Source organism: Callithrix jacchus, chromosome 1 (genome assembly GCF_049354715.1).
Source record: "Callithrix jacchus isolate 240 chromosome 1, calJac240_pri, whole genome shotgun sequence".
In the NCBI taxonomy this organism is placed as follows: Eukaryota; Metazoa; Chordata; class Mammalia; order Primates; family Cebidae; genus Callithrix; species Callithrix jacchus.
The window spans coordinates 183,182,700-183,195,045 of record NC_133502.1 but is presented as its reverse complement, the minus strand read 5'-3'; the positions used below and the strand labels follow the sequence as shown (position 1 = coordinate 183,195,045).

Below are 12,346 nucleotides of genomic sequence, written 5' to 3'. Positions count from 1 at the left end.
CACTGCAGACCCTCAGAATCTGAATCTGCAAGGTGGGGCCCCAGGGCTCCTACTCCTGCCCACTGTGGGGGACCCAGGCTCCATGCTCCAACTCTCATCCCCCCAGAGCCCCACCCTGCAGGAAGCTGGACTTGCCCATCCTCCTCTTTTGCTCCCAGTCAATCCCAGAAGCAACTCCAGCCCAGGGTTCCAGACCCAGAGAACTCAAACCCTCAGCAAAATGGCAGTGCAGCTGCTGTCTTGATACCAGGCCTCTGTGACAGGGCATTCTCGGAGGGCAGAACAGGGCGGGGGACCCTGCTGCGGGCACCAGGGGCTCCAACAAGCCCACGTGCCAGAGTGACCATAGGACAGCCTGATGGGCACAGCATCCCCCAGCGCCCTCTGGGTCCTCACCCACAGCCTTCTGGCTAGGTCCAGCGTGGGATGCATTCCTTTCTCCTGTGGCACCTTTGAAAGCTCAGCTCAGTTCTGTGGGCTGGGCAGCCTCCTGCAAGTCACCTCACGGGGCCACCTTTGATCACTGAATGTCATGCCTGGGACACATGGTAATTAATAGTAATGGCCATAGCCAGCTGTGGTGGCCCTAGCAGTTTACACGTGTCAATTCTGAGTCCTCTCAGCATGCCTCTGAAATAGGTATTACTTTCATGCCCACTTGACAGATGGAGAAACTGAGGCACGAGAAGGTGCTACAAAGTGCTTCGGTGGCACAGAGCTCAGGCACGGGAGGATGCCACACAGCCCAGCTGAGAGGCTGAGGGTGTGGGACACAGTGGCCCTCCGTCCTCCCAGGTCGGGGCCTCCATGGGGCTCTGAGCTTTTCTGAGTTCCACCTCTGCCTCCCTGGGGTGGGGACCCACCGTCCCTCCCACATCGATACAGGAAACAGATCCTACAGATCCACAGTCCTACAGACCCCAACCCTACACACTCCAAGCCCTACAGAACCCCCAACCCTACAGACTCCCTGCCCTACACACCCCAGCCCTCTATGCCCCTAGTCCTACAGATCCCCAGCCTGAGAGACCCCTGACCCTGAAGACCCCCCAGTCCCAAGCCCCCTGCATAAGAAACCCCCAGCCCTGCAGACCACCATCCTATAGAAACCTGGCCAACAGACCCCCAGCCCTACAAACCCTCAGTCCTACAAACCCCTGGCTCTGCAGAGCCTGGTCCATGGCCTCGAACAGTAGGGATGGTGGGGAGGTCTGGGTGAGGGGGGAGCCCTTGGGAGACACACAGATAGGACTTGGCCAGCAAGCTGAGGTGAGTTTGGAGGAGGGGCTTCCTCTTTCAGAGACCGAAATGGTGACCACAGAAAGGAGCTGATGTCAGGGACTGGCTTCGAAATTGCTGTGTACGGGGGCGTGCGCTGGCCTCTGGCTGGAACAGGGCTGGCTGTGGGCTGGTCCCTGTGGCCCCAGGCGGAACAGGCCTTTGCTGTGCTGTGCTTGAGCCTTCCCGTGATAAGAACATCAACCACAGCAGACTCTCATGGCCCAACCCATGGGAAACCCCTTCTCTGAGGGCTCACCTGCCCCCAGGGCCTCCCTGCCCCCTAAGACCTGCTGGATAATGAGGTGTTCTCTTTGAAGATGAGCAAGCGCCCGCACCAGGTGTGCAGGGGAAGAGCACGTGGCCCCTTTTTGATGGGGAGGCTACTGATAAAGTGCAGGGTTACTGAGGGGGGTGGAGGAACAGCTACACCCACCTCACTTCTCTCCAGCGCTGCTTCTCCCCACCCCCACAACCACCATTAATGCTGACGCCCAAGAGCCTGGGCTCGAGGACACAGAAAGACTCACGGTTTGAGGCGTGGCACCGGACGCCCCAGCACCAGCGTGGGCCGGGAACTTACCTTGTTAGAAATACAGTTTCCCAGGCCCACCCCAGGCCTCCTGAGCCAGAAACAGTCTGTGCCTTAAGAGAGGCCTCCAGGGTGATTCTGGGCATGGTGAAGTTTGGAACCTCTGGTCTACAGCAGGAAGAGAAACCCTGGACCCGTCCTAAGAAGAGGCCCTCCCTCCAGTCTCACAGATGAACCGAGGCCTTGGAGGGGCCCCAGAATCTTCGCTTTGATTCTTCTATCCACAATTCCTGCAGCCTCCAGGCTGCATCGGTCTGTTTAGTGGGGGCTGTCCTGTGCATCATGGGGTGCAGAGTGGCATCCCCAGACTCCCCCCATGACAGGCCAACAGCCCTGTCCGCACCCCCAGGTGGGACAATCAGAAGACATCTGCAGACATTGCCATATGTCCCCAGATGGTCCAGGCTGAGAACCCATGCTGTCCACCTGTTTCAGGGGCAGGAGGATGACCCTGGTGTTCCTGGTGGGACAGCTGCCTCCCCACCCTCCCCTCTGGGGATGGTTCCACCTGGGACATCTCCTTGCCCCACCCAGCAAAGCCTTACACTGGCTCTTCCTGCTGTCACCAGCTGACTGTCACCACCACATGGGCCCAAGGATGCTCTGTGCATTCTCAACTTTCAGCTGAGACAGCATCACTGCTCACCTAATACTTTTTGACCTAAACCACCGTTATTGAGACGAGGACCCTAAATAACATGAATAATAACCACCTAGGTAGCAATTACAATTGCAGTCAGAAATCTCGTTCCCTGCTCTTCCATCAAGAGCACCCTGAACCCCACCTCAACCACGTGCACATGCTGTAGCCAAGGGGGCTGAGAAGAGGCAGGGCCACTTTCTCCTTCTCTTCCTAAGGCCTCTGGGAGTCAACAGCCCTCCTTAGGAAGAAGGAAGGGGAATGTCCACAGGATCGTGAACACAGGACACTTTCTCCTCGCCCTCCTTTCCCCAGGGGAAGAGCAGAGAAACAGCACAGGCAGAGGATTTCAGGTCATCACCAAAGAAAGAAAACAGAATGGGAAATTGAGGGAAGAGAAGCAGATCCCAGATCCTGAGAACCTTCCTGACGACACAGCTCCGGGAAGGCAGAGGACCTGAGAAAAGGCCCGCCAGGGGTCCCTCTGCCCCCTCCCGCCATCGGCCAGCTCTCCCACACCCAGGCTTGCCTGTCACCCCCACAACAGGCCCCAGTGACTGATCTAAGTGTGCAGAGGATGCCAGCGGCTGGGCCTCTGTCGCGCAGAAGAGATGAAAGCACAGCTGGAAAAGATGAGACCACACTGCTCTCCGGTGTACATTCTTGTTTTTACTTTCTTGAGACGGATCTCACTCTGTCACCCAGGCTAGAGTGCAGTGGTACAAACACAGCTCACTGCAGCCTCAGCCTCCCTGGCTTAGGCGATCCTCCTGCCTCAGCCTCCTGAGTAGCTGGGACCACAGGCGCACACCACCACACCTGGCCAACTGTTTCTGAAATATGTGTAGAGGCAGGTCCTCCCTATGTCACCCAGGTTTGATGTGCAATTTTTTTTTTTTTTGAGATGGAGTCTCACCCTGTCACCCAGGCTGGAGCGCAATGGTGTGATCTTGGCTCACTGCAACCTTCACCTCCCAGGTTCAAATGATTCTCCTGCCTCAGCCTCCAGAGTAGCTGGGATTAGAGACGCCCGCCACCATGCCCAGCTACTTTTTGTATTTTTAGTACAGATGAGGTTTCACCATGTTGGTCAGACTGGTCTCGAACTCCTGACCTTGTGAAAAGTGCTGGGATTATAGGCGTGATCCACATGCCCAGCCTTAATGTGCATTTTTATGCAGCTGAAAGAAAGTAGGAGAAACTGAGGCAGAAGCTCCATGTACGCACTGTTGCATGGGGTCATGGCTACCCTTCTGAAGCGCTGGGACCCACTTGCCATGGGGGCTGGCCCCCAGCAAACAAGCAGGAGGAAGCAGACCATGCTGCCCTCACCTGGTCTTAAGAATCGTCCGTGCATGTGACTGTACTGACCTGGCCATGCAACCACCAGGAGGCAGAGGGTGGTTTTCATTCCTTTGTGCCAGCTGGACTCGAAGAGTTAGACTGGCACATCTGCAGAAGGCACTGATCCCACCTGGCATGGAGGGCAGGCCTGGGGATCACAGGTGCTGACAGGAGCTCCCTCAGAGCATGGTCCAGTGTGAATATGAAAACATGAACAGGAGCCAGAGGAAGAATCCACATGGGAATGTGCTCTCTGCATCCACCAACAGGAGACCCCTTCAGACACGTGAGGGGTACACCTCAAAGGGCTGGCCTTAGAGAAGCAGGCTGGCCTCTGCTTGGCCACCACCCCACGGGGTGGCAGATGCCTCCCTCAACTGGCTGTGGCCACATCCTACTCCCACTTCTACGGCACCTGACTCAGTAAAACCACCTGTTCAGACTGCTAACTCCGCCACTGCTTCGGAAGCCCTGGTAGGGCACAGACGCTCACCTATAGCTCACCTGTGCCCCCACACAGGTCCAGCTCGTGTTAGGGTCCAGAAATGCTGCCAAGCAAACCCGCTGGAACCCAATGTCTTCACAGAGGGACCTCGCCTGTTCCTTCTGTACCCCCACACGGGAACAAGTGCTGGTCCCCAGAGCCACCCGCCGGCAGAATGGAAGACGGTCGCTCTCCAGCTTACAACGCTCACGTGTTCTCATTGGGAGATCACTGTTTTCCCAATGCAAACGTCAGAGTTTTTCAAATTGCTCCTGCTACATACACACATTTTAATGTCATTTTGTGGCATTTATTAAAAAAATAAAGAGGCCCCCAGGAACCCTATTGCCGAGGTCCTGGCAAGGAAGAAAAGGACGGAAGAGTAAATTTCCCACAAGAACACAGGTCCAGGAAACAGAAAATAAAAGAATCTTCCATTTCATGGGCAGAGACATCTCAGCAAATAGGCTGAGCCCGTGTCCCCAGAGCTCTGTGTAATTAAATTTTGAGAAAAGTGGGTCAGGCTGTGGCTCCATTTCTTAGGTCTGAGTCACCAAAGGATACTGACATTTATTGCTAATATGGGGTTATTACCTAGTTTAAGATTCCTCCAGAAAAACTCCTCTGCTGATAGGAAGCTGAGGGTGTGACGGCTCAGACTACTGACCTGGACAACTCAAAGTGACCCCCACCCTCCACTGAGCATCCAACCACCAATTCATTTGTTCCACCATCTTCTCTCCAGTGGCCTGGGACTGGCACAGAAACAACATCTGGGATGGCAAAGTAAGCGTCCCTTCCCCCCCACCCTCACCCCCCCCCATCACCAACCTCACCCACCCCTGCAACGCCTCCTGGTGATCAGCCACCACCTGCCGTCACGTCATGGAGACAGAACAGAGCCTGCAGCTGGGATGTGCACAGGTGCCTCCACCTCCTGGACCTCCGTTCCTTGTAAAGAGCAAGTGGCTAGAGGAGGCAGGGGAGGGCCAGGCTGAGCACTGAACTTGGCCTGGCCCACAACTGCCCAAGGATGCACCTTCCCGGCTCAGGCTCAGAGCCTCAGAGGCAGCGAGCAGTGAGTGATCTGCTGAACTCACCACAGGTGCCTCTTCTCCTGCTTAACCAGTGAGGGAGGCAGCAGTGTGACCCCACACAGGACAGCAAAGGAGCACGCCCAGGCTGGCGAGTAGAGAGCCCAGAACCCCCTCACAGTCTCCTGCTGCACTGGAACCCCTGGGTGGCAAGGGCAGTAACGGGGCCTTACTCTGTGCTTTATATGAGTAATGCATTAGACATCACTAACACCCTACCATAGTTACAGCGATCACCCTCTTCTTACAGATGGGGAAACTGAGGCACTGGGTGGTTAAAATGCACCACTGGCAGACATTGGAACCGGGATAGGAATCCAGGCATCTTGTTGGCTGCCTGTCCTTTGCCAGCATGCCACCCTGGTCCTCACGCCATGTCCTGGGGGCTGCAGTCCCACCTATGAGCAGGGCTGTATTAGTCGGGGTTCTCTTAGAGGGACAGAACTAATAGGAATACAAATCACAGAAATATATATATAAAGGGGAGTTTATTAAGTATTAGCTTACACAATCACAGGGTCCCACAATAAGCTGTCTGCAGGCTGAGGTGCAAGGAGAGCAAGTCCAAGTCCCAAACCTGAAGAACTTGGAGTCTGATGTTCAAGGACAGGAAGCATCCAGCACGGGAGATATCGGCTGGGAGGCCAGGCCCATCTCGCCTCTGCGTGCTTTTCTGCCTGCTTTAAATCAGCTGGTGGCTGATTGGATGGTGCCCACCTGATGAAGGGCGGGTCTGCCTTCCCCAGCCCACTGACTCAAATGTTAATCTCCTTTGGCAACACCCTCACAGACACACCCAGGATGAATACTTTGTATCCTTCAATCCAATCAAATTGATACTCAGTATCACCAGCACAAGGGCTGACGCAGCCTCCAGCATCAGGCACATCCATCAGCCATGCCATCAACTTTAAAACTGACACTCAGCACAGCACTGACACCAGACGAGTGGATTACACAAGGGAACAGAAACGGAGAAGCAGAAGCCATTATATCACATCACCCTCCTGGGAGCTTAAAAAGGCACACAAAACTGTCAAACCCAGCTGGCCCCAGCTTGCCTCGTGGCAGAACCCACAGCCTCATGGTCAACTGGCAGGCTCCACGTGTCACCTCCTCCTCTCCCTTCCAGCCGGGACTGGGGCACAGGAAGGAGAGAAACGTTGCCTCGCCACGAGCTCCTCAGACACACCAGGCCCTGCATGTGCAATCAGCCCGGGGCAACCATGTAATGCATGTACGTGTGCAAGGATACACGCATAAGTGTGCAGGGATTCACATGCATGTGTGCAAGGGTTTGCATGTGTATGCACTCATACACCCATACGCCCACAAACACGGGCATGCATGCAGATCACATGGAGACACACATCCCAACACACGTACACATGGCCTGACACACATACACACAAGTGCACACCTGAGTACAGCCCTGGAATCGGCTTCTAAAGCCTTCCATGTGCTGCACATCCCATGGCCCGGACAAGAACCCCACGAGGTTCCATGGGAGAGTGAAGGAAGTCAAGGGGGCAGCACAGACCAGCTAAGCAGATGACAGCAGAATCTCGGGGGGACTTGGCAGGGCCAGACCCCCCACGGGCACACCTTCATCACCTGTGCTTCTGGGACACCTACATCTAAAGAGGGCCATGGGGACACTGCTCTTTCCTCCTGCAAAAGCACCATGGAAGATGGAGGTGATGGTAATGCCCCCACAGAGCCAGTGCTGAGTACAGGTCAGCAGTCCACAAAGCTTCTCACAGGTGTGGCCTCCATCAATCTTCACAACCATGCCTCAAATCCAGAAATGCAGTTTTCCCTAAGTTCAGGAGGGGAAGCTGAGGCGCAGTGACTTGCCCCTCCCGACGGCCCCCCAGAGGAGGAGAAACTCAGCTCCAGCCTCACACTGACCTTGCTGACCTGGGGTTCAGTAATCTGATTGCCAAGGAATGTCCCCTCCCACATCAGACCACCTGCCACCCAGCACAGGTACCCAAAATCATCACCAGAGGCCCCCACATCCTGAGGCACAGCTGTGGTGCTGTCTGCAGAGCTGTGCAGACCAGGCTCACGGTGTCAGCACGGCCCACCGAAGGGATACAGGAGGACTGGGGCAGAGAAAGGGTTAAGGAAGGTCCCAGGATCTCCCACTCAGGACTGCCACTTCCCTTGTGGGCACTTGCATTCTCCAGGCAAACAGTGCCGAGGGCACCTGCCAAACCCATGAACAAGGGGTTTTCCAGCCAAGGGAGCCACGGAGGAGAGCTGTGGGACACAGTGTGGAATGTCCTGTCAGGAAGGAGGGAAGAGGGCCAGATGAAGGCCAGAGGCGGAGGAGGACCCCACTGAGGAGGTTCGTTTCTGCAATAAAAGGAAGAAGAGGAGGGAAGGCCAAAGTCACACCGCCTCCTCCAGGAAGCTCCCCAGCTCTCCCCAGTGCAGTTAAGCATTCCAGATCGTCAGACACAAGACCCAGCACATCCCACGTAGGCCCCTGAGTAAAATTCAGAGTCTGCCTGTCAGACTGTGAGCTCCTGGAGAGAAACGGAGGTCCCATCCAATTCACCTCTGTCTCCCCATGATAGGCCCGGCCAAGGCGAAAAGGCAAAAGCCTTCAGGGGCCAGACAAGTTATACTGATGTTCAGAGAGGCCTGGGTAGCCAAGAGTAAGTGGTGGGGACAGTGGCTGCTGCATCCCTCTTGAAGGCACTGGAGTAAAAAGAGAAGGGAAGGAGGGATGAAGGGAAGGAAGGAAGGGAATGGGAGGGACGGAGGGAGGAAGGAGGGAGGAAGGATGGAGGAGGAAGGTGGAAAAAAGGAACGTAAACACTGTTGGCCAAACGGAACAGCTCTGCTCCCAGGACCCCGTGCGGACTGGGCCCCCAGGCCAGAACTAGAGCTCAGGGCCCTGGCCCTCTGCCCCGGGAGAGCTGATAAACCCATGGGAAGGGAGAAGAGGGAACTCTGACAAGTCAAAGAGTGGCCACGCCGGGTGCAGAGTGGATGCCATCTGAGGGCCCCGGGCAGGGAGGGAAGACACTTGCCTGGCGTCCCTACTCCCGGACTCCTCGGGCTCTGTCCCTTCTCAGGCCCAGGCGAGGATGCAGTGATGGTGCAGCTGACACTCACCACAGGCCAGGCAGGTGCCAGCCCCTCCATTCCCCTATGCGACTGTCTCCCAAGACCGTTCCCAGAGCCATGTCACGTGACGGGGTGCTGCTCCAGATACAGCTTTGCTCAGACTCCCATGTGGGTGCCCTCGGGGAGTGTTGGGGACTCATCCCAGCCCTCCAGGGGGGCAGCTCACTGCTCCGCAGCCCCTGCTCCACCCATCAAGGTCTGTCTCCCGGGAAGTGGGATGGGGCGGTCCAGGGAGGGAGAAGGCAGGGCAGGCAGACAGGACAGGCAGCGCGAAGGCAGGGCGGGACGGGCAGCGCCAGCTGTGTTCGGCTAAGGCGTGGCGGTGGGGAGTCCAGAAATATCTGCAGGGCGGGGTGAGGAACAGGCTCTGGCCAGCCCCACAGGAGCGGCCCAGGGGTAACATCCCAGAAGAAGCTGCTGTGAGCCTGGCACTGGGAACACGCCCCTGCCTGGGGCCACGGCACTGCTGGGTGGGCACAGCCCTGGGTGGCGACCAAAACTCCAACCCTCTGGCAAATCTGGACCAGGGCAGGGAGAGGGCTTGGGGAATTCTTGGGGCTTCTGAGCTCCTCCCACTCACTGCTCTTTCATGGGGAGAGGGAGGGAGGGGGCAGAGGATGGAAAGGATGTCCTTCCAGCCAACTCGATTGAGTCAGAGGAAATTTAACCATTTGATATCTGTCAAGTCTCACAAAACTTGGCCGACTCTCCCCACAAATTATTGCAAAAAGCAGTCACGTGACTGGAGCCAACCAATGGTGCGTAGAGGAGATGACCTCAATTTCCAAATATTGGGGTCATGTTTCATTTCCCATACTCTCCTTCCCCATTACACTGTTCAGCAGCCCCAAATGCAATCTTACTTTTCATTCCTTCACACACTTGGCCAAAAGAAGGCAGTCAAAAGTGCGGTGTTCAGAAAACCCTTGGGAAACATCTGGCAGAGCCGAAGATGGAGAAGAGAGCAGGCACTTGCCGGTGGCTCCCAGCCGTGCCTGCATCTCCAGGGAACAGCCACCCACTCTCGCCACACTCGGAGGATGCCTTCCAAATAGGTCCCACCCTGGGAGGTGGAGAGACATTGGCAAAACCCAGCAAGAAAAGTGGCCTCTTTACATGCTTCTAAAAGTCCGTTTTGACAAAAGCGAAATGTCCAACTTCATAGCTGGCAGCTCTGGGCCATCCTCACACTCCCACTTCCAAGGAGGTGCACTTCGGTTAGCAAGGGCAACCAGAGAGGGAATGACAGTGTGGAGGCAGGAGGTGGGCAAGAGGCAGGGAGGGAAATGGATCCTCAAGCCCGGTCCAGTGCATGGTCCCCAGCCAGTGCCCAGCCCCAGCTGTCTAGGGTGACAATTTCCCCCAAGGACTCCCTCCCAAGTTTCTGGGGAAAGCCCCCAGAGGCACTGAGATAGGGTCCATCCCCCAGCAATGGCATGATCCCTGACCACACCTTCCTTCTCCTCTCCATCTTTCTGGGGACCCCTATTGTCCCCTACCTTCAAATGACCCTGGAGAAACACAAGCCCAGTTAGCCCAGGGTCAGGAGAGAGTTGGCCCAGGGATGAGATCCCAGGTCCTGGGAGCCAAGCCAGGCTCCTGGCTCCTCCCCCAGAGCCACAGGGCAGCCCCCACACCCTGACTGCAGCTCAGCCAGTTAGCCCAACAAGCACTCATCATGCCAGGAAAAAGGAAAAGAGTATTTTTTTTTTTAATTTTTTATTGGATTATAGGTTGGACAATCATTCTTCCCACTTGTCTTCCAATCGTGAAGCAGAGAGAAGCACTCTTGCTGGCAGGCAGTGGGCTGGTCCAGCATCTGCTGAGCCCAATGTCCCATTGCTCTGCCTGCCACTTCTCCTGACCTGGTGGCACACAGCTCTGAACCTCCATCTCCCCACTTGTCAATAAGAATTCAGGGGACCTTCCCGAGCTGGGGACTCCAATGTTCGAGGGTCTGTGAAAGCCCACCTCACCATTAACTACCAAGAGTGATACCTAGAAAAAGTCCCCTGACAGGAAGCTGCGCCAGGGAGAGTTGAACCCTGGAGAACCCAGGCAGCGACGCAGACAGCCCCCGCCTAGCAGCACCCTCCCCGGGAAGCAGGGCTCCTTCTAAGGGCTGACCCTTGGCAGAAGAAATCCCACATCTGCGTATCATCGCAACCCCTCAGAGCCCCGCCTGCAAGCCCATCTCTGGCTTTGCTCCAGCCTTCCTGTCTCTCAGCAGCGAACCCAGGAAAAATTGCCTTCCAGGGATCAAGCAGTTTGGGGGTGGGATTAGGGGCAGCGCTGTCTACCACCCCGCAGGGCTCCCCAGCGCCCCCAACACTTAGGTGACCAAGGCTGCAGGAACCGCTGTCCCTGGGGGAAGCCGGGCGCCGGCCCAGCCTGGAGCGAGCGTGCCTGGGGGAAGTTCAGTGCTGGGGGCCAGGCTTCTGGGAATCCCCCCACCCCGAGGAGTCCCGCGATTTGAAGGGCTGTGACTCTAGGGGGCGGCCCTGCCCGGTTTTGAGCAGAGGAAGTTCTGCTGTAGGGCTGTGTGGGCCCAAGTTGGGCTTTCCTGGGATGTGGGACAGAGAAGGAAGGTTTCGGGGCAAAAGTTTGCCCGCCTCGTGGACAACCCCTCCTGCGGATCCAGCTCTCGGCCCTTCCTCCGGCTCGCGCGACAGCCCCACCCGGCCCGCACGCGCTTGGGGAGGGGGCGGCGGCGCGCCCGCGGGCATTGTATCTGCGTGTCGTCATCTCGGGGGGGCCCCAGCAAATGGCATTCGTGAATTCCACAGGCCAAGGAAGAAAAGTTCTGCTGGCGAAGGCGCCCGGGGATGACAGCGGCGCCCGGGCCGAGCGCGCCCCATTACCATACCCATCCCCATCCCGCAGCCCCGCGCCCCAGGGCGCCCTTACCTGCGCGGCTCGGAGGCGGCGCCCACAGCAGCAGCAACAGCAGCAGCGGAGGGGGCAGCAACGGGGCGCCCGGGCGGAGCGGGCTGCGCGCTTTCCAGCGGGTATGGACGTCCATGCCGGCGGGGCGCGGGCCGGGGCGCACAGGGGCGCTCGGTGGCGCACGGGGACGCACAGGGGCGCGGGGCACGGCCCGGGCAGCGCGCTCAGCGGGGACCGCACCACTTAGGAGGTCATGGGGACCTCGGCACCCCCCGTTCTTCTTTGTGGCGGCGGCTGTTCTGGAAGGGGCGGCTGGCGCGCTCGCCCACGGGCGGGAGGGCTCGACTTTGGCCCGCGGGGCGGCCGGGACCCCGCTCGGCTCGCTCGCCCTCGCCTCCTCCTCCTCCTCCTCCTCCAACTCCTTCTCGCCTCCTCCTCGCCGCCGCCGCCCCGCGACCCTCTCCCCGTGGGCGCTCCGCTCGAGCGAGGTCCTGCGCCAGCCGCGGGGACGGAGAGTGCGGAGCTAGCCTTCGGCGCCGAACACTTTTTTCCCCCCTTTTCCTCCCTCCCTCTCTCCTGGAAGGCAGCCGCGGAGGCTGTCGATCCCCCACGCCCGCAGCAAATCAGAGCCCGGCGCTGCGCTCGGCGAGGCCAGCCCCCGCCTCCCACTGGGCGCCGCGGGCGAGGGGGTGGGGACATCGGGCGAGTAGCGGCGGGGAAGGGGCTGGCCCGGGGCGGAGCCGACTTGGGGCGGGCGCGGCCCCCTCTTCTTTCTCTGAGAGCCGGTAGGCGGGCGGGCCTTGGGCGGCCTCCGAGCCCAGGGGCCCACCCGGGTCCCCCACTCTTCCCACCCCAGGTGCCCGCACCTGGCGGAGCTCCAAGAACCG

At 58.2% G+C, this 12,346-nt stretch overlaps 1 protein-coding gene across 4 annotated transcripts in view; it reads right to left on the bottom strand.

Annotated features, from left to right (window-relative positions):
- COL5A1 (collagen type V alpha 1 chain) overlaps positions 1 to 11,978 on the bottom strand; it is a 193,252-nt gene extending 181,274 nt beyond the window's left edge. For 2 of the 4 annotated variants that reach the window (XR_013527273.1, XM_035262258.3), the window contains exon 1: positions 11,481 to 11,978. Coding sequence is in view for 3 of the 4 variants with exons in the window: in XM_035262258.3 (XP_035118149.2) it covers positions 11,481 to 11,595 (115 nt within the window). In the remaining variant the exon portion in view is untranslated. Of the gene's footprint in view, positions 1 to 8,476; positions 8,636 to 11,480 lie in introns of those variants that run through there. The other 2 variants (XM_035262257.3, XM_054237876.2) reach the window with 2 other exon arrangements.
- Between the last annotated feature and the right edge of the window lie 368 nt (positions 11,979 to 12,346).